General features: G+C 41.2%; 1 protein-coding gene across 1 annotated transcript in view; it reads left to right on the top strand.

The window, feature by feature from the left end:
• The first annotated feature begins 273 nt into the window (after window positions 1–273).
• LOC137195714 (reticulon-4 receptor-like 1) overlaps window positions 274–26,626 on the top strand; it is a 93,785-nt gene continuing 67,432 nt past the window's right edge. The window contains exon 1 of the mRNA XM_067608296.1: window positions 274–911. Coding sequence (XP_067464397.1) covers window positions 899–911 — 13 coding nt within the window. The 5' untranslated portion in view covers window positions 274–898. The remainder of the gene's footprint in view (window positions 912–26,626) is intronic.

The following is a 26,626-nucleotide window of genomic DNA, read 5'->3' as shown; positions in this document are numbered from 1 at the left end:
CAGACGTGGAAGAGTCAGTGAACAACTTCTAACTGCCTCATCAACATATAGGCTTCTTCCCTGTCATGCCAATAAAGCATTTTAAATTTGAAGAGAGGGAGAGTGGGAGACAGAGAGAGAGAGAGAGAGAGAGAGAGAGAGAGAAAGGGAGAGTGGGAGAAACAGAGAGACAGAGAGAGAGAGAGAGTGAGCTGTGCTGGCTTTCATCAGTCACATCTCGCTGTGGGAGGGGGATTGAAGCGGCTGCATGCCTCGGAGCTCTCTGGTAACAGAGACAGTAGACGGCACTGACTCACACCGACTATCCACACTCACACACACATTTTAGACTCTACCTGACCTGCAATCTGACAAGCCGACAGGAGGAAGATGATGATGAGGACATAAGTTTCCCCTGTTTTTTTTTTTAAGCTGCTCTTGACTTTGACAGCATATTTCGTTTACATTTGGGGCATCAAATAAAGCAAAGAATGCATGTTATTTATTCATAAACACCAGATGGCGGTGAGTTGAAATATCACTTAATCACATCTCGGGACGGGACAAAGTGTTTTTTTCTCACCTCTTTTATTGCAACTGCGGACAACTTCGTTTCTACCGGTGGAGGAGCTTCTATTTTCATCCTTAATTTTTAAAACATCGTCCGACTCCCCCCCCCTCCTTCTCCTCTTCCTCCTCCACCACCACCACCTCCTCCTCTTCCTCCAACCGTCTTCACTTCACACAACAGCCACCGAGGAGACCAGACTACAGCCTGCCTGCCTGCCTGCCTGCCTGCAAGCGGTCAAAGGGAATCAAAATAGCAATTTAGTCAGCAACAGCAGCACAGGACTGGACGCTCACAAGGATGCTACTTCAGCACAGACACTACTAGACGGTCCAAACAGCCGCTGCCAATATGTTCAGGCGAGGTAAGAGAAACTGGGATGCACTTGTTTTTATGACTGGCGATGCGCAGCGTGTGTGGCTGTGTGGTTCATTAGTGTTGATGTGTGTGTTCCTGTGAGTTGGTACAAATTCTTGGAGTGTTTTTTCAATTTTTTTGGCTGAAGGCAGTCGCGGGGGAGCTTCTCGGTGCTGCCTGAACAACTTGCCAGCCGTCCTTTATCCGCTGGCGGCCGGGACTGGAGAGGGAATTAAATATTTATCCACTTCATGTAAAAATTATTCTTAAAATAGCGAACCGCTGCCGCACTGCAGTTTGTAGGACTTGCACGAGGATGGCTGGCGCTGTTGCTGGGGGGGGGGGGGGGGGGGGGGTATAGAAAAGGAAAGGCAGCGCGCGAGAGAAAGAAATCATGAGGAAAAAGTTCATATTTGTGCTTTTTGTTACTACTTTGTAAGTTTTACACATTTGACACTTTGTACGTGCGCGCACCCATGGCTTTTTTTGTGTGTGCGCGGGCGCTTGTGTGCGCGTGTGTGGTTAAATTTGGCCTGACAGATTGAGGCGCACAGCCTACCAATAGCAGGATATTTTGACTTGTGTCTGCACCAGGGGAGAGAGTGGCTCTCCCACCAGGTCCGAGGGCCCACAGAGGATAAAAACCAGTGGAGGAGTAAACAACAGAAAAACAGCACGTGCCCAACACCTTGCTGTGTCACAGTGACATGTGGCTCTTTTGTGGTCAGAAAAGGTATTAAGTTTTACCACAATGACCTTGCCTGTGTGTGTGTGTGTGTGTGTGTGTGTGTGTGTGTGTGTGTGTGTGTGTGTGTTGACAGGAAATCTCCAATCCCTTTAACAGCATCCTTCTGTGCCTGCATACACGAGCGTGCGCGCGTGTGACAAAGAGGAGCTTCAATTAACATCACTCTTTGTCAAAAATTCAAAAAGCCATTTTACAAATTGATGCTCCATGTTAAATATTCAACTCATTGAGTCATAACTGAAAATATGAAGCAAAATATGAAAGCGCTTGCACACATACATACACACACACACACACACACACACACACACACACATAAACACACATTTTAAAGAGAAGCATTTGTGAAGTGGTGACTCATCTGCCAATCTGCCTCAAAAAAAAAAAAAAAAAAAAAAAAATACAGTGGGGCTGTAGTGAAAGGCAGATTGTCAGGATGCTGTTTTGTGATGAGTGTAGTGCACGGCTGGCTGAACCCTGAAAACATAATAGAAAAACACTCTTTAATAGAGATGCTGGATGTCTGTCATTTGTCATTTCAATGCTGCCCAACACCGAAGAGGGAAGCAACACGCATACATCCATGCACATCATTATCTATTAGCTCACTTGGTTGGCTCGATTCAGGGCACAAGCTGGGCGATCTCCTCATTAAGGGTGGGACCTAATGGGCTTGACAGAGGGCTGATTAGTACTGTCATTGTGTGTGTGTGCGTGTGCGTGTGCATGTGCGTGTGTGTGTGACAGTGCAAAAGACAGAGGGAGCTTGCTGGCTAGAGGGAGACAAGCTTTAATTTTAATCTTCCTGTAATTTCAGATGGATAGCACCCACACACACACACATCCACACATACACACACATATATGGTGGTGATGGCTGACACGTTGCTTTGTATCTCCTCCTACAAATATGTGGCTGTCAGTAACAATAATAAAATTCAGAGTAATTGTGCAGTCTGCCTGAGATACAGTTATCTATGTCTGTCACCTTTACCCACAGTATCTCTCAGCGTTTGGATAAAACAAGAGGGGGAGTGAGGAGAAGGAGGATAAGTGTTTTTGTGTAATGGAAACTCCCTCTCTCTCTCTTTCTCTCTTTGTCTGTCTCTCGTTCTTTCTCTTCCTCTCTGCTTGGCCAGTTCCTGCTGCCAGCCACAGTCTGAGAGAGGAGAGAGGCCTGGCAGGCTGATTGGCTACTAGCTGGCTGGTTTGGGTGGCTGCCGAAGCTTTGTTTCCCTGCCAGTTTGAAGCTGGATTTTTTCCCTTACTTGACTTTGCCTCTGTCTCCAACTTCTCAGTTGTCTCCTTATTTTATCTACAGTTCCTCAGTCACGTACACACTGGCACTGTGTGAACAAAACGTCTCAAGCCTTAAAATTAGATTAGCTAAATCTGTTATTTCTCCAGCACATTCTATCGTGTTATAGTTAACACCTGTTAATTTGTTCGGATGTATTAATTATAAATTTATGTTTTTCAATGTGACTAAGTGCTAGGAATATGGTGATGTCCTTGGGCAACAAAGCACAAGCTCATACTGATTTTTGCTAAATTGAAGCACTATTCATCTAAAGTTTCTTTTTCCTTTTACAAAATTGCAGATGTGGTTAAGCTTTTTGCCGCATCAAATACACAATTACACTCATAAAGCACAGGAAAGCCCATTATTTCATTCAGATACACAATCCTACACTGATCAGCTGAGCTCAGCAGAGGATAAATTTAAGAATAAACATATTGATGGGCAAAGCTTTAGAGTCCTGACAGTGGTAGATCAGATAAACAGATGAACGCAAATAACTTTCTTAAGGTTTTTGAAAGCATGAATTGGAAAATGGCTCTGCAACAGCTCTGTCATTCTACTTCCAAACTGGGCTGCTGCATAATCTCAAACCATTATGGCATACAATTTTAAAATTGTCGAAAATATGCAGTCAAATTGTCTCATTTTGAGGAATTCTGGGCAGACTTCTGAAAGAGACTGTTAAGCAGCACACTGCTATGGAATTTAACTTTAGGTTTTTCAATTTGCAGATATTTCTGAAAACTCTGGAGATATGAGTGCATTTGCAAAATGGCCTGCAGAAATGGAGCGAGAAACAAATACAGCGATTTGGAAAACACTGTTGGCTGAATGCATTTTGAGTTAAAGTGATGACAATATAATCTACGGTTTGAACCACTTGTCAAGATTTTTTTTAAAAGGGAACTTAGACTTGCAAAACAGTTGTTAGAAAGTGTTCAAAACTATTATTTGTACTTAAATTAAACTTGTTTGCTGATGCAGTGTGTAATACATTTAAACATAATCATATAAAGTGTTGTTCTACTGCACACACATCGTTTATGAAGACTGCAATACCTGCATAACAGTATGTAAGGTATGTGGATTTGATGGTGTTTGTGTGTCATATGAAGTCAGTTTATATGGAAGAAGATAGAGTTTTGTATGTGTGAGTTTGACACATTGCTTGACATTTTTTGGGGAAAGATGTCAAGAAATGTGTGAAAACAGTTTTTGAGTTGTGAACTTGTAAAAAGCCTGACTTAGGTCTCTTCTTCTTCTCTTCCTATCATTACTTCTTAATATGATTTTATCCTCTCGCTTTCGCTCCTGGTTTCTCCGATGACTGTACTGTAATCCGCAAAAAAAAAAATTTTGCAATATCTTAGGTAGTGAAATGTTCTGTGATATTACCTTCAGCCATGATAATCTATAACTAACTTTAGCTCTGTGCTGAAATTCGCTGATCAATATCAATATATGATGGTAAAAATTGCAAGTCACTGTTCATTCAGACTATAGCCTCAACCTCGCCTGAGGGCCAATAGCTTTCTCTGAGCCCAAAAGTGAATAAAAGTCTGGCTGGATTATAAAACCTTCCAGCAGTATTCAAGTGAAATATTGCAGTGCACACTATATGTTGACCTGTATTTCAAGTAATAATGAGAGATCTTTAAACGAGCTTTCTCACATCTTGAATTTCATTTGATCTATTTTTAGAGTTGCTGTCATAAATATATACACTTTGTGACAAAGAGTAATGTCACATCCTTACTTTCTCTCTCTGAGCTGACAGTTGCGTTGGCACACATACATTTTGCCTGCAGGTCATTGTCAAGTCTACAAACAATTAGAAGCTGCTGTTGCTCTTTTGTGTTGCTCCGTGTATGTGTGTGTGTGTGTGTCTACTAGCATCTATGATAGCCTCGGTGGATGATAATAACATATGGATTAGTGACAAAATGTTTATTCGGGTCGTGAAGCACCAAATGGTGGGGTAATTGAGTGCTGAGATTGATCCAAATTTGTTCTTGCAGTACTGACATCCTGAGGCAGTGGGCAGATTTTACAGACTCGGAAGACAATACAGGGAATGTGGTACTTTGTGAATTCTGTGGTTATATTATGTTAGAGAACTAAATCACCTTGGGATTTAATGACTGGAATGGAATTCATATGATAATCAATAACATCTGTAATGCAAGTCACAGTGGAGAATCGGATGAAACGCATCGCCACACACAGTGAGCGTCCGTGCAATGGCTGTGCATATCAATGACCTTTGTAACCGCTCCTCCCGCCCGATCTCAAGGTCACTCACAGACTCCTTCTTTCTTCCGCTGTATCCTGAGCTCAGTGTGGTCTGCTCGCTGAATTCTATTTTATCATCAAGTTGTACAACAGTTTTCCTGAACGTGTGCAGCATTTACAACGCAATACACTGTGTATAAATGTGTCAAAATAATTACAGGGAATGATGTTTTACAGCTCCGAGCTTATAAACCGGTGAACAAACACTATGCAAAAAAAAAAAATAATAATGATAATATGAAACACTTAATGAGCAGCAATTGGTTTGATGCTAAATAAACAAACACCAAGTGCTACAAATTATGCTGCACAGAGCATGAAATGGCATTTCACAATGGCCCTGTGGTATGTTTTATCCCAACTTTCCTGCTTAAAAAAAAAAGCTCTATCACACATTTGTCTTTGTGTACCAACACACTGTTTTGCATTTTCAATCATTGCTTCTAGGTTATATGCAAGCCAATGGAATCAGTTAAAGCAAAAGAAACATTCCTCTGTGCTATTTTTACATTGTTCAAGCCAAAAAAAAAAAAGTGTTAAAAGCCATAACAGAAAAGGTTTATGCCTCAATTCCCTCTAATTAGACTCATACTATGTTTGTTTAGTTGCTGTGGCAGTAAAGTTGTTGCTGAATTGTTGGTAAATATGGTGCACTAATTTGCTTATGAATCTCCGCAGTTCACCTTGAGAGCCGGCTGCACACACAGCAGGAAGGTCCTGTGTGAATAAAGTGCTCAATCAAATGAGACATTACTCCCTATCAGGAGCCCTGTGGAGACCTCTGATTGCAGGTTCATGTAGCAACAGCTAGGGCTAGTTATGCATGTACCGTATGCGTTTGTGCGTGTGTGTGTGTATGTATGAGACATAGGTGCGTCTGTATGTATGAGTGTGAGAAAGGTTTTGAGTGAAAGGGACGCAAATGTGTGTGATCACATAGCAAGAGCACATAGCGCGGTGATCATAAGGATTTTGTGTGTATGTGTCTGTGTGTGTGTGTACGTGAGCCTCAGGAATCGTTAGTGTAAATGTCAGAGCTGGAGGTCGGAGACATACTGTATACCAAGGTAGAGACAGAGAAGAAGAGATGGACACAGGAAGAAAAGAGCGATTATTTGGAAACATACTTCACCTGGAGGATAAAGGAATGCACAGAGAGACAAAGCCAGTGGCGAGTGAAAACTGAGCTGACAGGAGCTGATTGAGTGTTTGTATGTGTGTATGTGTGTGTGTGTGTGTGTGTGTCTCAGACTGATTTGTCAGTTTCTCCCTCTCTGGCCCAGGAACTTCAGTATTTTTCTATCTCCAGATGGAGAGACAGTTGGACGAACCAGTCACATGCAGCAGCTTCCTCTTTTGCTGACTCAATTGAATGAGCCGCTATTATTCATGTTAATGTTGGCATGTCTTATCTTATAAGCCATAAACTTAGAGATTTAGTTTAACAATTTATAAATAGGCTTATTTGCTTTCATTCTGGGAGTAAGATGAGGAGATGAATATTCATGTTCTCATGTTTAGCTTAGCTTAGCATAAAGACTGGAGGCAGGGGAAAGAGCTAGCCTGGCTCTGTCCAAAGTTAAAAAAAAAATACACCTAGCAACACCTTGAAAGTTGTCCTATTTACCTAGTGTGTCTTGTTTGTTTAACTTTTACATAAGCAAAAATGTAAAAATGACAATTTGCGACTGTGGTCACAGGTCGGTGAGCGCTGGTTTTAGTTCCAGTACATGCACACCGACAAGACTTTGGGAAGTTACTGCACCCAGATGTTGTTTGCCAAGAAATAAATCCAACATTTAACTCCCCCTAAAAGCACAAGTTTTCAGTTTAGCATTTCTGGTCATGAATGGGTTTAAGAAAGGAGCTACAACACATTAATTAGTGAGCTTTTAAATTGTGGGTAGGCTACTTTTTTCTTTTTTTTTTCAGGCTAGATGTGCACTTAATGCATCAAACATCAGATTGATACTGATATTTTCATCTAATACTCTAAAAGTCCCGTATTTGTTCACTCTTGCTGATGCATTAGTTGTTGAAGTGATGGCTGCACTGTCGATGAACAAGCACCACATACCACGTTTCCAAACACACACACAAAATAAAATTCAAATCCTTTGTGTCTAACTCCCATGCAGGATATATCTCCTTTATCACCCCTCTTCCCTCAAATCTCCTCTCCTCCCATGTCTTCTCCTCTGTAGCTGGTTCGCTCTGTACCTGTTGAATAATTGATAGCTGTTTTGGTTTCTGATAAGGCGTTTGGGGTCCGCAGCTCTCAGCAGTATGGGCTTGCTGTTTTCCTCGCGGCAGATCACACGGCTCAGTCCATCCTTTCACTCTCTTTTTCTTCCCCTTCTTCACCCTGCCTCCCTCCTTTTTTTTTTAATCTCGTCCTCTACTATCACATGCTAGTTATCCTGATATGCGCCACTCACATTCTCTGTAAGCGTGTTTGCATGCATGTACAATACTGTAGCCAACAGCTCCCATTCCAGGTTTTATTCTAGATAAGCTCTCGATATCCATCTTCTTCTCCTGATTATAAACAACCCTGCAAACATAAATAAATGGAATATGCTGGATATTACCATGGAAACAGAACTTGCAGAGACAGAAAAATAAGTAAATAGGATTTTACACATGTCTCCATACTGGCTCATAATGCCCCCCGCACTCCCCCCCCCCCCCCCCCCCCCACCGGTTTCTACAAGGAGTCGACAAATAATGTAAACACTTCATGCGAGAGGATTTCACCTTTGAAGTGGCTGAGTAACCACTGCAAACACTTCTAGGAAGGGTCAAATGGGCAGCATGCCAATTAGCAGCATTTACAAACTCCCTGTGAGCTGTCTATCATATCCGTGTTGGTTAGTTTCAATGTGTGAATGCCCCGTGCAGTGTGCTGAGACTGTCCTGAGACTGTCCTCCTAAGAGAGACAACAGGACCATTCTGCCGAATCTGTGCCTTTTCTGTCCCCAGGACATTAGATGCATAAATGTGCATGAAAAGTATCTGTATAATACACTATATTGTCAAGCAGCAAGTGTCACGCACTTTGTCCTAATTGCAATTTGAAGATACATCATGTAAAACCTCAATAAAAACTGCCTAGAACACTGAAAAAAACAGGATTTTAGCCCTTCTCCACTCTCTAACACTTCACTTCACCATGAAATATAATGATTAGAATCCTTCAGAAATCTTAGCTGTTTGTTCATATGCCTTAGGCCATGTTCCCCAACGCCCTGTCCATAGCCTTTGAATAGGATCACTCCTTCAACACAGCAGGGTTGCCAACCATAGACTGTGCATAAAGAATAAAGATGGACGTAGTGAGGTGTGATGTTCCCCATTGGTTTGCTTTAGAGCCGGTTTGAAGTCCAGAGTTGCTGCTTATGGTCGGCGCTATCTTTTCCGTTTGGAGCCAGGACCTTCCAAAGAAGGAGTGCAGGGTGTTGCCTTTCACAATCAGGAAGCACAACCTGCTACCTCAGACCAAAGCAAATGCTAGCTTACTGGTGCACACTTGGGCTAACATTAGCTACTTTAGTGAAATTGTGCAAACATGGCATGTATCATAATCAATTAACATTAAACTTGAAACTGAAATATTACAACAATAGTCTGACTCGCAGGCGAGCGAACTGTCAATCACAGCTGTCAATCAATGTCCTCACGGCAGACATCAAAGCTACTACAAGTCTTCAAATCTTATTAATGCCGCAATAATTTCCAAAATTACCACCAGCACACTTGTTAGAGGGCCCAAATTTAGTGATTGAGACCATAATGACTTGTTGAAAAGAATGATTGATTTTGTATTTCTATAAAAAAGTTGACACTTGGAGCCAGGGATTTTTTTGGAGCCAGTACCTAGCATCCGTCGGTGGCATTGCATTTTAAAGTACTTCCACATTGGCTTCACCCTCAAGCCGTGGTAGTTGCCGGTTGGTGCCAATGCAGAGGCCTCTGACAAGAAACCACAGAGTTGTCCAACACTGGCCAATCAAATAAATGAAAGCTCACACTTGCTGGTAGATCACTATAACACTATTTCTACTGTTTATTCAGTAGTATTCATTGCGATGAAAAATAAAAGAATCGACACATGATAACTCTCCAGAGTATGAACTGCTGTGCAGTGTTTTGGCATCTGATAAGTTTGGAGGACTTGTTGGTGTCTGTGTTGGCCTAATGTTGTTACGATGTCTGTATTGGCTTTACATTGATATATCACATAATTTATCAGTGTTATTTTTTGACCAATGAAGCTGCAATTTGGACCACAGATCATTTTTCCTCAATGGACTCATATCAAAATTCTGATCCCTGAACCTCTTTTGTAGTTAACAAAAGCTGCACATTGACATTCAACCTCATACAATCTAGTGTTTGTACTTGTTATTCAGTTACCTCATAGTTAAGTCATTTTTCATTTATTATTTATGTTGTTTTGTCTACCCCGCACTACAAATTTCAAATGGAGCTCTTGACTATCCCAAAATGTATTGGTGTATTAATGCATGTACCGAAACTGCCTTACAATCTCTCTTTTTTTTGATCACTTGACTTCTAAGGCTCTTTTCTGTCTCTCCTTTTCCGCTACCTCTGCGCAGTAAAGTGTTTAGAGTCTGTATTAGCTGTTACCCAGCATGTGGGGAATTGAAGGAGATGGGTTAAAGAGGGAGAAGAGTTCATCAAACCCAGGACAACAAGTCAATTCCTCCTGATTTACCACATCAATCCCCATCTGTCCCACAGTATTCCTATACACATGCCAAAACGTGTGTGTCCGCACATACATAATCGCTCAAACAGAAACACATTCAGACACACGCCGACTTACTCACAAGCTCTCTTTTACATTTTCCGCCTCTCTCTCTCTGTACCGCAGTATAGACAGACAGGAGCGGCAGCAGTAGCAGGTCTTACATAACTACATCACTGCATTAACGAGACCATCTGCCTCTGACTGGTTCTTACACTTAAAGTTAGCGCTCCATTTGAAATGATACACTTTTAATACAAGCACACACAATGTAAGACCACCTGAACTGTCCTTATAAGCAGAACGACCAGGTGAAAATGGACTGAAGCTGTGCGACTTCGCTATTGTTTGGGCGTTTTTCTATTTAAAAGGAGATTTATTTCATATGAATTAAACATTAATGCATCTGCTTAGTAGTAGTGCAAATTTGTACTTTAAAGTTGCAATAAAGGCAAAAAGCTATTCACATATAGAATATTCGCATATATCTTTTATCCTGTCTTATCTTTGCATTGCTTCTTTTCTGCGCCTCTGTCTAGTTCACAGTCAGTTGATTAATCAATTAGTCGATTGAGAGGAAATTAAAAATGGACTGCCTGGACATCAGACAGGACCCACCAGTGGGTTTAATAAAGCGCATCCTGAAAAATTTTCACTGATGCTAAATCCAAGTCCTGACTAAATTCCTAAATTAGCCCTTGAATAAAAACGGAAAAGCCAAAAATGACTTGGCTTCCCAAAAGCCCACGCATAGGTGCACCACAAAGACACTGACGCATGAAATGGCTGAAATTAGAAGAAGCCTGTATTTGGTAGGAGCCGGTGTTTGTGTTTGATGCACGCTTCAGAGTGATGAGAGGAAGTAAAGATGGAGTGATGTAAGAGAACAGGAGATGAGGGACATGTGAGAAAGTGTTGTTTGTCTGCTGCCACAGCTCGTTTGTGTCTCCACTTTGAGTCTCATTATAACACGTTGGCATTTGTGTATTCACGTGTGTGTGTGTGTGTGTGTGTGTGTGTGTCACACTTAGTCTTACATAACAATCAGTTGCTCAGCTGGGGACACTGTACAGATGAATCCCAGAGGACGCCTTTTTATTGGATCTAGTTTGGAGGTTTTCTGGAGCACAACTGAAAAAGTTATCAGAGACAAACTTTTACAGAGCTGGAAATGTGTACTTGCTCTGATATTAAAGTAAATCAGCATCATATTTTACATCGTTGCACAAACCAGCAGTCATTTTCATGACATTACATTTATATTTTAGGCATCACTGATCCTCTTTTACAGTGAGTGAGTCACAATACTTCGGATGGGCTTTTACATATTTTGTTTTAGCTATTTTTTTTCCTTGCCATATTGAATTCAAGCCTGGAATTGCTATATTATACTCATTATTTACAATTACAAAGACTTTAAATGAAACCATAAACTCATTAAAATGGAACAAATATGTTGGTTATCTTTAACATACCAAGGGAATACATTCTTCATACCCTAAACCAATCATGATAGTGACTGCCTCTTGTTCAGGAAATTAGAAATGATTTGTACATGATGGGCTCAAGGTAGCTCTATAATAATCCATTGTGAGTTTTCCTTTTCTGTAGCGAGCTTGGATTTATGTCGGTAATCATTCAAATAGTGAATCGTGGCTGAGAATGAATCATTTATGGCATGTTGTACGGTACATTTGCCTTTGAATTATGGAAAGATTATTGCAGGTTGATATCATATGAATGGACCAGAATGGCTACTCAGAGCTGCAGTATGTGCTGAGAGACACAACGTTAAATATAGTGAGCTTTAAATAAAAGTGTCGAGATGGTATAGCCATTGTTGATAGAGCTGGTTTATGGGTGTGCTGCTGTCCCATGTAAGTGGTGTTTATGGGAGACTGGTCCCTGCAGCATCTGTGCTGGGAGGCGTCAGCACGGTTAATGTTGAGGGTTAGGGTCTATTAGAGGATGACTACTAAAACATGAAGACCAGTGTTGCTTGGCATGCAGTTGAACAAACAGCAGTGAGCGGGAGGAAGGGTGAAGACATCCACAGTGCACCCTCTGAACTCCCTCTCCCCCTTTAACCAAGACTGCATTAATCTTCCTAAGCTGTCAACATGACCTAAAACTGACGATGCACAAGTGTGCAGAGAAGAGGAAAAACTCCCGCCAAGTAGACAACGGCTTGTGACTAATAGTAAGTTTAGCACAGCTCACCAAGCTCATAACCGAGTTGCTGCTCCATCTTGGCACAATTCAATTACTGCTTCGAGAAAAGGTGCTTACCTCGGATCTTTCTGCTCACTCATGAGTCAGTCCAACTCTCCACCTGGTGTGTGTGACCTCCCCGTAAACCAAGGAGGGTGAGAGAACCCTGACTTTTGAGACCGTCCCCCCCCCCGATGTCCAATTTTAACAGATGGCACCACTGGCTCATAAGCTAATGTTAGCTCACCCCATACGGCACAAGACATTCATTTGGTTATGCAGGTGTGAGTTAATGAAAGGTGCATGCAGAGGCAGTGTGAAGTAAATGCTGTAACAACGTGAGGATGTGTGAAAGAGCGAGAAAAGGAAAATGAGAGAAAAGAAATCTTCATGCTCACGAGTTTTGCAGGACAGAATTTTCACGCCTTTGCTTGCACCTGTTATTTAGTGATATAATGGCCTAAGAGATAATCACATCAAAGCAGATGCCTACCTAATAATACAGTGAGTCCCCCAAAAAGCCTGTATGACCTGTGTTGTTGTTATGATTACTACAGTGCTACTGCCCCAATAAGGATCTGGCAGCCACACTGCAGCACAGCTGTCATGAAGATGGGCTGCCTGCCCAACTACACCAGCTGTGCCAGCCCAACCATCACTTAATCACCCTGGGAGGGAAGGAGGGAGGGAGGGGGAGAAAGGATGAGGTACAAGGTTAAAAAAAGAAAGAGCAAGTGGTGAGGGCGAGGAAGTTGGAGTCGAAAGAAGAGAGTTGAAGGAAAAATGCAGAAAAGCAGAAAAGGTGAGGGGAACAATGGAGGAGGCAGAAATGTTGGGTAAAGGAGGGGGTGTGTTGGGGGGCGGGGGGGGGGGATGGTGGGAGATGCAGATGCTTGAGCAGGAAGGAAAATGTGATGGATAGGAGAAGCAAGGCATGCCAAGAACGAGGAAGGAGAAAAACACAGAGGTCTGAAACGCAAGAAAAAGTGGGGCAAGAAGTGAACCGAGGAAAAATCCAGACAGACAAGGGTGGGGTCGAAGGTGAGTGCTGGGAAAAAGAGTGATGGCGGCGAAAGCGATAGCATGAGGAGGGGAGAGGTGAGAGAGTGATTTGTAAAAGGAGGCAGGGAGCTGAGGTGAAGGAAAACGGCCCACACTGTAGAATGATGAAAAGGACGGAGGGCATAGTGTGAAAGAGACGGAGCGGGAAGGAGGAGAAGATATTGTCAAACATGTTTTAGGTCGATTTCTCAGCCGGCCAGATCAATACCGCTGCAATCAGTCTTGTTATAGCAAGAGCCGTATGCAACCACACAAGAAGCAGCAGATGGTGACCTCTGACAGACTTTCAGCACCTGCTTAGGTTCGAACACTCAGCCTAGAGGTCTGGCTGAGGTAAACATCTCTTAATGAACTAGACCAAATGCCACAGTAAACATTAAAGTAAGGATGAATCAGTTGGCCTTTTAAATAAGACAAACATGATTTCTGTCTTTCTGCTACTTAACGACCCACCTGTCTAACTATCTATCACACTCTAATGTCTTTCTGTCTCTCCCCTCTCTCGCTCTCTCTCTCTCTCTCTCTCTCTCTCTGAATGTGTGTGACTAACACCATGTCAGGCAACGATTCTCAGAGCAAATCATCCGTCCCCGGGGCAGATTTGTGCTGCACCGCTCAAGATTTAGGGCAACCGAGATGAGTATATTTGTCTATATTGTAAAGACAGGTTATGCTTCATCCTCACACTGACTGATGATGAATCTTGGCTGAAGGGAGGATCGCTGATACATAAATATTAAAGATGGCTATTAACATAAACCTAGCTTATTGCCAAGATGAATATGTCGCATAAGTTAGAGTGAGTAAAATGAGTCTTTTGCCTAACCTAATCAGTCAGCCACCATTGATCTGAGCTCATGCAATCCTGGAAAGCTTCAGGTTTGTATTGAACAGAATCAGCAACACTCACATTCATTGACTAGGAACTTGCACAAACTAATTGATATGGACAACTCCCAGGAACTGCTGTAGTGCTGGAAAGTCCAGTATAATTTACGTATATGGAAAGTTACCTGGGGCTATGTGGGCTGCAAGAAAAGAAATATTGATTTCTGTGGTAAATAATAGGGAACAAAATAAACCCAAACTTATTTTTTTGTGCGGGAAAACAGAAGACTAATCCGTTTTTATTCACTATTATGAGGAAGGAAAGTTGGTTTATGTGAAGGAACGAGAGCAATGGAATAACATTAAACATGAAACAGTAAATAAAACTGAATTATAGATTTTTGTATCCAACCACACATGTAAAAAAAAAATGTTAAACCGTTATCACCGAGTGCCAGGGTTCCTGCATACCTCTCAGGATGTGTTTTGGTCTACATTTCCCTCCGCCTGCTACTACCTCCTCCGTCTCTTCCGCCAGTCTGAGAGACCTTACACGCTCTGTTCGGCAACAGATCAAGACAGCTACATCGTCTCCAAATGTCATTTCACAAGCATTTCCCCAGACACATTCATAGAAGAGGTTTTTCATGTCATCACATGTGCGTGCGTGTGCTGCTGGCCGTATGGGAGTTGAGTCTGCTTCTAAAGATATTTAGAAGCAGACTATATATTTTTTTTTCTGGATCAACTGGAGTAATAACCAATCATGTCTTGTGCGCATACAGATGTTTCCAGGAGAGAAGTAGGATGCGGGGTAAATAAAGTATTGTGCTATAAAAATGGTGAAGTCAGAGATGAAGCAACTTAATTCCTCCTTAATCATCCTGAGATGTCACCGGAAAAGAGGGTAATAACATGTAATCCACTTCTTCAATCCCCTCCCACTGCTGGCAGTTTGTTTGGACGCTCGTTTGTTGTTTTAATAATGACAAGGACACTTCAGCGACGGTAGATAAATTAGATTCGATACTGTGTAAACACACACAAACTCCCCTTTACTCCTACACCCCAATTTCTCCTTCCTGCCACAATCTCTCCGTGTTAACCCAGGAGCCCCCTGTGGTCCAGAGGTGACGGAGCACTGGCTTACCTTAAAGAGTTAGCATGGTAATACCTCCTGCAATCGGAGCCAGACAGCCAGGCCAGAGCAGAGTTAAGCCCTCGCTCTACTCACATCAAAGGGGACGGGCCATCCACAGCAATCTCCCTGTGAGAGAGAGGGAGAGAGAGAGAGGGAGGGGATGGAGTTTGGGGAGGGGGGTGGGGGACAGAGAGGGCGGGGGCTGCCATATATTCCCTTTATCGTGGGGAATTTTACGGTTCAGACCTGTGATTCTGAGGGGAATTTTATGGGCTGACCAAAGATTGGCAGCTTCAATTCAAAAGTAAAGGCTGTCTCATCACTTCCCAAGGTGTGTGTGTGTATGTGCAGTCGTGTTTGCGAGGCTTCGCCCATTTGTGCCAGCTTTACCTTTCTTTACTTTAAAGGTATATTTTATCATCCTGACAGCTTATTGTTTATCAATCCTGCCTCGTACGAGCTGATTCATGTGCTGCCGTTGCCTTCCACTCAGACCTGCATTTTTAATTGGATGCTTCTCAAGGGGGGGGCAGAGGGAAAAAAAAAAATCAATTAATCAATTCATTTTGGGGTACAAAGTTGTGTTGCAGCTTGTTTCTCTTTTCTGGGATATTAGCTGTGTCATTGTATTGTACTGGCGTGTTTGGCAAACACATCAGCACAGTGACTTTTAGATTCACTCGTGATGTTGTATGGGCGGATTATCAGATCGCGTGCTCATTGCTGTTGTTTTTATAGCCTGACAGAGACATTATTGCAGGGTGACATAGGCTTTGTTACATGTCGTACATAAATTTCGGAGTAAACACAGCAGTTACATTCCATTAATGAAACATATCCTCTAGAGATTATTCATATTCAGTTTTAATTATGAGATGGTCTCACTATACGATAAGCCTCTTATCTGAATGTGAGCATCAGTTTATTTCTAAATGAGCCACTGATATCCAAACTGCAAACGCACATGTCCGTGCCAACAAAGATGTGTGCATGCTCACATAAGCGTACACGGACACACGCAGTCATAACCAGCACTATAATGCAACCATTTCTCATACGATTATATGCAAATACTTAGCACTAGCTTGATGCTGATTGCTTTTATTGTATTAACATATCAACAAAGCATTCTTTTTGCAACTATCTGCAAAATGTTTACTGCCAGTGCCGACAATTTTGCAGAAATGTCGACATAAACAATCTGCAAAGAGACAAGGAGATGAGTTCTTGGGAAAAAAGGATTGTCTCATACTTACACATTTAATCACATACATTCACAATACGCTGACTGTAATCATTGTCATCATACAAGCATACTGTAGCGCCTGTGTATCCTCATATTGAACTTCTGGGTTTTTCCACTTCAGCTGTCATAAAATCACAAGTTACAGTATGGGCATGGATTTGAATATTTCTCACTATAAATAGATGAGCACAGGTATTGATGATGTGCTTTTGCATCACCAATGGCAATAACTTTCACAGATAAATGGAAAAATATAGATGAAGTAATGCTTCCAGTACAGCTAAATACCAGAAAAAAAGTTTAAACTCCCCCAAAAAACTTCAATTAAATGTTTTTGGCTTTAACCAAGAGCTGTTTTTGACCAGCATTCAGCAATTACACAGGGGAAAAAATGTGTTGTCGAAGAGGCAGAGAAGCTAATTTTTCCAATAATAGTAGCATCAACAGACCATGCTGTAACATAATGCAGCCACAGCTTGCTTATATGTGGTCAGCCATCAGTGCTCAGTGGATGTCTGACACCAGCCTACAGGGTCAGAACTGTATAAAATTCTGCTCGTTTTCACAAAATGCCACAATAATGGTGTGGATAATAGAAGTTTCAACAGGATACTGAGTAATATAGTCCATTTATTTATGAATACCAAATAGCTATTTGATTTCATTTTATACCAATGTTTTGACCTGTTTCTCAGCAATTAAAAGTACAATGATGCAAATGTTTAGAGCTGCAATGATTAGTTGATTAATGGATTCATTGTCAACTATTAAATTAATTGCCAACTATTTTAATAATCGATTAATCGTTTAGAGTAATTGTCCAAATTCTCTGATTCCACCTTCTCAAATGTGAATATTTTAGACCTCTATGATAGTAAACTGAATATCTTTTGGTTGTAGACTGTTGATTGAGACAAAATTAAACATTTGAGGAAGTCTTCATCTTAGACTTTGGTAAACAGTGATCAATATGTTTCACCATTTTCTGATATTTTATAGACCAAACAACTAATAAAATGAATATAATCGACAGATAAATTGATAATGAAACTAATTATTAGTTGCAGCCCTACAAATATTCAATAAGCTTAAATTCCTACATTGTCAGCAACATTATACAACTACAGTTGTGAGAATGTTCGATGTTAGTTTTAATTGAGATGAAGACTTGAATGTGTTTCCTGAAGAGTTTGTTGGTTATCACAAAAGTTAGAAAAGGTCACTGTTGTCCTGACTGGAGTAGGAAGTCATTTGATGACTAGACTGGGTGGAGCAATAACAGCTCACATGTCACTGTTCCTCTACAGAAACCATTGAGTTGATATTTTTGATGACCCATATATGTATTACAATAAACAAATTGAAACTATGGCATCTTCGGCTTTTTGTATGGCTGGTGATATATAAATAGAAGCTTAGTCTACCGTAGTGCTAATTGCTAAGTACTCGGTGTACGAGCATCATCATAGTAAATATTAAATGCACTGAGGCATTCTTAGGAAAGAGCACTTCACTGTGCTGCTTTCTATTATGGAGCAGGCTGGAACCAAAAAACGTACTGCATTATTTTTAGTCTTTCAAACTCCTCTGCAGATACTCTGTCTGCCGGGTGTCACGGTCTTTCTCACACACTCACACAGACACAAGACAGCGTATTGACCATATTTAATGGAGTTCATTCTACTGAGTATGTTCATTGACTGTGCCACTCTGGTCACCATGGTTATCCTGGATAAACCAATACATTCTCCCTCATCTACTAGGAAGCTGGAGAGGCACTAAGCCTGTCTACAGAGTGGCATTATGTGTTATGGACAGACCAATTAGGAAACGGAGACAGAACTCTGCATGGGGATGAGAAACTGAAATGTGGGAGGACTATGCAGAGAGATGATGCATAAAGTCAGTCTGATGGTGTTGAACAAAGAAGAGATAGAAAAAGAATGATGTGAACAGATGAAAAAGAAAGTGACTCATCAGGCGAACAGAAAGAGATCGATGCAAATGAACAGCATTAAAGTCGAGGGTGTATTGGAGCAGGGAGTGGATTTTTGCAGTGAAGCTCGGTCCAATAACTATCACTCTTCCAACAGGGAGAGAGGTGGTACAGTGGAGGAGATGCCGCTGTTTTAGAATATATCAGCACAGCTGTCGCCTACAGCTAAAGCAGAACGATTACAGCTTAACTCCGTAACATCTGCTGCTTCTAGGCCGTGGAGAGCAGACTGCTGGAAAATACCGTAGAGAGAGAAAGGAATTAAAAACAAAGGCAGGTGCAGGGCAGGGGTCCTTTACACTATGTCACAATGTCCATCCTATCTGTGTCACCTTTACTTGTGATCTGTGTCGTTGTCCCACTTTCTAGAGGCTTTAAAATCCACAGGCACATCGAGGCCCGTCTCCCCAGAGACAGAGGGGCTGGAAATTAAGAGAGCAGGAGACACAAGAAAGGGGTGCGACGGAGATGTGTAAAAAATTTGACAGATGGAGAAGAGATTTTTGCACTAAAGCCACGAGGGTCCGTAACACCACCCTGAGAACTGATCGGGTTTGAGCGTGCATGCATGAGCACTGCACGCGGATGTGTGCACGTGCGTCTGCGTGTGAAAACGGAGGTTTGGCCTCATTAGGAGCTTGTTTGGGTAGGACAGGGCAACGTTACCGTGAGAAGGGGGATCAAGAGGGAGCAAAGAGGAAGCTTGAAGTACAGCAGGGATTGAAGTCAGAGTGAAGGCTAGTTTCTGCAAAGACTGTGAGAGGATGACATCAAAGAAATGCAAGGAATACAAAGTTAATGGGCTCACATATGTGCGGAGCCATTCATGTAGCCCTGGCTGAACAAAACCTTTTAAGTGTGTGGAAAAGCACAAGGGATCCAGAGAAAATAATTTCATGTATTAATCATGGTTATGTTTCGAATAATAAATTTATTTTACATGAATAATTTTAAAAAGTTATCATATATAATGGCCTCTTTGAATGCCACAGTGAAAATAGAAAGTCTAAAAACAGTCATGACACTCCAGGATACCAAAGTGTTTGAACTACTACTGATGGTTTTAGATGTTTTAGAGCAGGGGTCGGCAACCTATGGACCCGTGCCCACAGAGGCCATTAACATGGGCATGCAAGCAATTCAATAAAAACGTTTTTTTAAATATACAGTATACAGTATATAAAATATAGCCTAATGGTTAACTAAATAAAACATTTTGATTTAAAATAATACTGAAATAATTAATTAGTCTAAAATACACCATTGTTTTTGATAGCAAGAGAGAGCACACAATTGACATGGTCATACCCTACCTCCTCCCTCCTTCTGATATGATAAGACAAGTGGAGCATTACAGCGGTAGCATAAATGCAGGATAGCTAACTAGCTTTCTTTTTGCTTTATTTTAACAACTGACGATGGCAGAAACAAAAAAAAGTAGGTAGTCTAATATTCGCCTTTTTCAGCCATCTTGGATAAACAAATATGGTTTATTTCACAAAAGGATCGAGCTGTGTTCACTCTCTGCTGCAAAAATGTTGTGTGTCAAACTTCAAGTGTATCATTTTGAAACAAGGCATGAGAAAAACCTCAAAGTTAAGGCTGATAAAGCTGAACCAATCAAGAGGGCAGTGGCCTAGTGCGGGAAGCAAAGCAGTGTGTTTACAACCTTATGTGCCACCACAAACCAAGCTACAGACAGCAGCTATAAAGTCGCGCAGTGCGTTGCTAAACACAGGAAGTCATTCTCTGAAGGAGAGTATATAAAGGAGGCTTTCCTCAGCAGTTCGAAGGTCATATTTGTTGGGTTACTAAACAAAGACGCAATCATCAACAGGATCAAAGAAATACCCGTTTCTGCGAGAACTTTAGAGAGGCGCATTACCAACATGGCTGAAAACGTAAGGCACCTCCTCTTTGACACATCATCAGTTCAAATCTCTGGTGGAGGAGATGAACAGTATTCACAAGGATTTGCTACTCCACTGCGGTGTTAGTGGCTGAGTGGCATTAAGGTTTTGGAACGGTTTGCAGAGTGCTTTGATACGATCAAGGCCTTTCTGATCGAGAAGCAGCAAGACTACCCTGAGCTGGAGGATGAGAAATGGCTTGTGAAACTCATGTTCTTAACGGATATCACAGGCCACCTCAACAAGTTCAACCTACGGCTGCAAGGCGCGGGCCAGAAAGTGCTGCTTCTCTTTGATGCATGGATGGCATTCGTTGCGAAGGTTGGAGTCTACTCACGGGACATTCAAAGTGGAACCTTTCGTTACTTCAAGCACCTGTAGGAGCTGTCAGGGTATCAAACCGTCAACCATGATGATGTCAGCATGTACATGCGAGAGCTGGAGTCGGGAGTTCTGTGCCAGACTTCAGGACTTCCAGTAACACGGCCCGTTGTTTTCTTTTTTGATAAACCCAGAACACTTGAGGCAGAACAGCATGTCCCTGTTTCAGTGGATGGGGATTGAGGAGTTTGAAATGCAGCAGATAGAACTCAACACATCCTCACCACGGGCATCTAAATTCACACAGCTGCGCAAAACACTGGAAACTGCAGACATCGATCAAGGGGCCTCCATGGACTTCTCTGGCAAGTTTTCCCAACAGGAAAACTTGCCAGAGAAGTTTGACTGTCTGAAGAAAGTGGCGTTCGCATTGATTTCAGCATTTGGATCCACATATATCTGCAAACAGATATTCTGACATATGAAGTCAATTTTGAGTCCCACGCACAGCTGAATGACTGTGGACCATTCAGAGGCATGTGTCCAACATAACATCTCCAAATATGGACTAGAGATCATGCAAGCTCAGCAAAGAAAAGCAGGGACAAGGGTTGCACTAAATCGGTAATTGAATTAATTTTCTTTTGTGCCAGAGTAATTTTCATACATTTGCACACATAAATAGACGGGGAGCCAAGCAGCAGCAGTAAATAAATAAATAAATAAATAGATAAATGCTCATGATGAAAATGAACTGGCACTTGGGTTTGTGATTCTTTTTTTTAAACACTGCAAAGTGGCAGGGGACATTCAAAAGACTGCCAACCCCTGTTTTAGAGCCTTAACAGCAGGGAGGCTAAATTTGTTCATTTTCTTCCAGAGAGTGGGGCTTGAAAAGGAGGCTAAGGGGTGATTAAAATCTAAAATGGATTCCAGTAATCTGTCAATCAGACTATGGATATTCTGGCCTGAGGGTCACACTAGAGCAGGGGTGTCAAACTCAATTTCACCAAGGGCCACATTGGGAAATGAGAATCACATCAAGGGCCAGACATATATACTTTATTGACATGCTTTTATTTCCACATAAAGCCCTAAAAAAATCAACAAAAGAAGCTGCTTAGCCATCACAACATTTAGTCAAGCAAAATAATGCATTCTGATTACATTTTTACAAGTATGCTACCATACAGCCAACTCACAACAACCTATTTTACAGGCCTGAATATGACAACTCAGTGGAGCATTTAATAAAACAAAACACACCCTGATGTAAAAGCAAAAATAATGAATCTTTAATTTTGTTCTTGCCCATATTTCTGCAAGTCTCAAATAGCCTGTTTCGCAGGCGTGAATATGACAACTCAATGCTTGTGTGGGACGTTTAATAAAAAAATAAAAGTAAAAGATCTTTGATCATGTAGTTTACATGTCCCACACAGCCTAGCCTTCTGGCATGCTGTTTCCTCTGCTATGATGAAACTTGCCTTTACAGATCCATCACTTTGAGATTTGGCTTGAAGAAACATATTTTGCTGTAGTTGCCTCTTTTCAGTTCGGCAACTTTCTGAAGCCTCTGTTCCCCGTCCATGGCTCCATATCTCTGCTGGTGTGTGGTTTCAAACTGACGACGTAATTATATATTTTGAAAAGGGAGATAGTCTCATGGCAAATAAGACATACTGGCTCCTCTTTACACTAGGTAAGGAAGTACTCAATCTCCCACCTCTCTTGAAATCGTCTGTCTTCTGCATCAACTTCCCTTTGTTGTTCCATTCTGTGTTAGCTAGTTTGCTAGCTTGCAGGTGCAGTGGAGGTGTGCCTGTCTGTTTTGTTTGGCGTGTGCACTGGGTGCCCATTGCTGTGCAGACCACGGCTACAACTAGGTGAGCCAAAATTTATCGAGAACCTCTATTGATATATGGCCTGATGTAAGAATTCATCCTCTGAGAACCATCTCTTTTGTACAAGTTTGCCTGATGCTGGCATTAGAAGAGGGTGGGCCACCAATAACATCAAGATCAATCTTCTAGGGACCAAGAATATAAAGAGCAAGTTCAAAAAAAATCTGTAATTTTTGAGATACATAGTGATGGATGTCAATGGTAGCCATCCTGGCATGCACTTTGCAGGAGGCAAAGATACAAACTGGACAGGCTGTCGGTCCAGCAACGCAGGCAGAAAATATTTGGTTCTGCAGCAGTTCTTTTTACCACTGATTGTGATGTTTGAGCTGGGAGGCAGTTCGTGACCCTTCTTCATTTATGTTGCCGGTCAATAAAATGATTAAATTAATGTTTAAACAAGTTAAAAACTGCAGCAGACTTGCTGTAACGTTACCAGTTGACAGAGCTGCTGCTTTTCTGCTGCAGTTCATATCATTTAGTTTTAGCGTGTGTCGCTGTGATGTTAGTGTCTGTGCCGCTGTGTGCACAACATGAACCATCAGCTATGTGCAGCACATGTGTGTAAATTTGACCAGCAAAAAAATCAGATATATGCCACTGATCGGGACCGATCACCGGTCATGGTCGTTCAGCAGAAAACTGGTTTTCGATTGGTGGCTCGTCAATCAGTGCATCTCTATTTCACACATACAGACTACACTTGTATCAAACCATAGATGCTCGGGTCAATCAGATGACTCACTCACTAAAAGTTTGTGTGATTGGCTCAATGAGATTTGCATTTTTTTTATTTTATTTTGAGGGGTCAATGGTAAAGTGAGGTCACTGTTACAAATGTTCTGCAGTTCCAATGGAAATTTGGCACCTTTGTATTTCTGGGATTGAAGACAACTGAACTCTGATTGATTTGCTATTTGCACCAAATGAATAAGGAAAATTGTGAGAATGCGTTTCAGAAAGACTATTTTTGTAATTTAAAGGACCTATGTGTAAGATTTAGTGGCATCTAGCAATCTAGCAGTGAGGTTGAAACGAATACACCACCCCCCCTTCCAAGTGTGTAGGAGAACCTAAGGTGGCTGTGATAACTCGCAGAAAACGCGAAAGGCCCTCTCTAGAGCTACTGTTTGGTTTGTCCCTTCTGGGCTACTGTAGAAACATGGTGCAACATGGTTGGCTCCTTGGAAGAGGACCCACTCCCTATGTAGATATAAAGGGCTCACTCTAAGTTAACGAAAACACAACGATTCTTATTTTCAGGTGATTACACACTAATTAAAATATACTTATGATTATTATATTCCATTTCTGCCAAGTCCATTCTGCTAGACGCCACTAAATTCTACACACTGCACCTTTAAAGCAGTTTTGACTAATATTTGTTATGTTTATTTTGTTTAAAATACAGTAAGAGTAATGTAGTATATTGATTGTACTACATTACTACATTATTGTACAACACTACATTACTGATTGTATTGTGTTTGCTATAACTTAGCTATTTGACCATTGTGCACATCATAATACTTATACTGTGAGTGCAGTGATCAAATTCAAGTCTAGTAATCTTTGTCACAGAGGCTAAGTAGAAGGCGAATTAAAAACCAGAGCGAGAGAAGAGAGAAAAGAGGAATTTGGAGCAGAATTGATGAGGTGTAAAAAGAAAATGGGGCTGCGGTGGCTTTGATGTTTTCGCACAGCATCCCTGACAGCCATGCTGCAATGGGACTAAGAAATTTTCCCATTATTTAAGCTATGAATGTGTATGAATGTGGAGAGTCTAGCTAGTTAACACAGAGGAAAATAACTTGTCCATGTAAAAGAGCTTTTGTTGTGTCTAGGGCTTTCTATTGTGAGAATGTGATTGGAGTGGCTATAGAATCAACGTTTCAATAGCTGTCTACATAATTTCAACAGGCAGTTGGCTCCCAACACATACTGTAACTAAGAAACAACATTCTTCGCCTACCTACGGTACTGCATTTTATTCTATTGACATTTTATTTTACTCTACTTCCTTAACCCTGTCACCCTGCACCCTTCCTTTTTTTACCTACTGCTGATTTCTTGCAGAAAAGGAAGGAAAATATTCTTATTCTTAATTTAGGTGTTAAGTAACAGCAAAAATACTTCAATATTTATTTCAAAACTTTAAGTAAGGAAATATGTATTGGCAGCAAAATGTACTTAAGTATTAAAAGCAACAATATTCACCCTCCTGTTCAGAGAGTCTACTTCTTATACCGCCACAGGTGAGTAGTTTCAACTACAGCAAAGCTTACGTATATCAAAATTTAAATACCCGGTAAATGGCTTTTGTTACTTTCAAGTACAGCAAATCACATGATTATGTGTAGATTTGGGAAACACAAGGTAAAAGAGGAAGAAATTGTTAACAGCCACACAGCCCCCCCTTTAATTGGACAATCTCTCACTTGCAGCTCAAACCCACACATGGATCTGTGCATGTGTTGCAGAGAACAGGTAGACAGAGGTATGACACAGACCTATGGAGGTCAATGAGTATGTAAATGCTGCTGATTACAGGAGGAGGTTTCATAACACTGTCCAGTGCCAGAGTCTACAGAATGAGACACAGAATCTCTGGGGCTTATGTTCTTTAAAAAAGAGTGACGAGCAGGATAAATAGAGAACAAAATTCTCCGGTTTTGTTCTGTGTATAGAAAACAAGTATTTTGGTACAAATGTGACTGTATTCTACTATAAATATCTAAGGGTCAAAGGTTGGGTTTGCATGGTTGTCTATGAAACCTGTGGAGTTTTTGGCCACAACATTTTTGTGTATATTTAAGAGGGTCCCTGGTTTATATGTCTTGTGCATGAAGGTGACATGATACCCGTTCCTGCCAATGCTTTCACATTATTCCACTAAGCTACAGGGAAGATGCCAGAAATTGGCTTTGCAAATGTTTTATGAGGAAGGAAATGCATTAAACACATTTGATAGACCTCAAGGATATGATAAAATGCGTTTTAGTGAGACGCGCTGAATGTAAACAGAAACTTTGTTTACATGAAAACTCCACAGGGCACCTTTAATTTGTCAGGCATTTAATTCAGCGGATTAACCAAAAACAAAAATTGTTTATGTGGTTATTTTATCCATAAATTGTTTCTCAACTGAATTTCCTGAAAATACGCTGTATCAAAATATGCTGTATGTTGATATCACAATATAAATCGACATATACCATGATAATTTATCCATATTGACAATGCCTTGCTTGGATAATGAGGATTTTTTTAATTCAGTAGATTTACTGTCTCAACAATATCAGTATGATCTCCATAAAAGACACACTGACTCCAAAAACTCTCTCCAATTGTTGAATATGGTTGATGAAATCATACGTTTGCATTAACATTTTGCTTTCTGCACGGCTTCTGCTGAATTGCTCCAATTTCAAGAGGACAATTCTAGAAAACTGTGTAATACTGTTGTGAGAAATAAATGAACAATCAGTCTTTTTTGCCAAATCTGTTTCTAGAGAGGATAGGTAGTCGTTGCAGCACCAGTGGAAGATAGTTGCAGGTTGGTGTATGCTGTAATGTTTGTGCATTTGTGTGTTTGTGAGTGTGTTTTCTTGTACACAGATGTTTAACTCAGCTCAACTTTTCGCGCAGCTGACTGAATACTCCTTATGTAACTCTGTTTCATATTTTATAGTCTTCTATTTCAGCCTCTCTGCCTGACTTTAGAAGCTTCGTAGACAGAAGAAGAATAAAAATCCGACATGTTGAGAAAAGAAAGGAGAGGAGGAAAGAGAGAAAAAGGGTGAAAGGAGCAGAGACAGACAGCAGACATGGGAGTGGGCTGAAGTGAAATACTCAGGTGCACACACAGACCCGGGTCAAAACAGCATTTACAAAAGTTTTCATAGTTTGCCATGACTTTTTGGGATGCCAAATTTAGAGATTTCATGACTGAGAGGAAGTATCTGAAAGCCACTTCAGCATACTTTTC

The sequence above is a fragment of the Thunnus thynnus genome, chromosome 13 (genome assembly GCF_963924715.1).
Source record: "Thunnus thynnus chromosome 13, fThuThy2.1, whole genome shotgun sequence".
NCBI lineage: Eukaryota > Metazoa > Chordata > Actinopteri > Scombriformes > Scombridae > Thunnus > Thunnus thynnus.
Note: the sequence above shows the minus strand (reverse complement) of the source record. Positions and strands in the feature narration are given on the sequence as shown.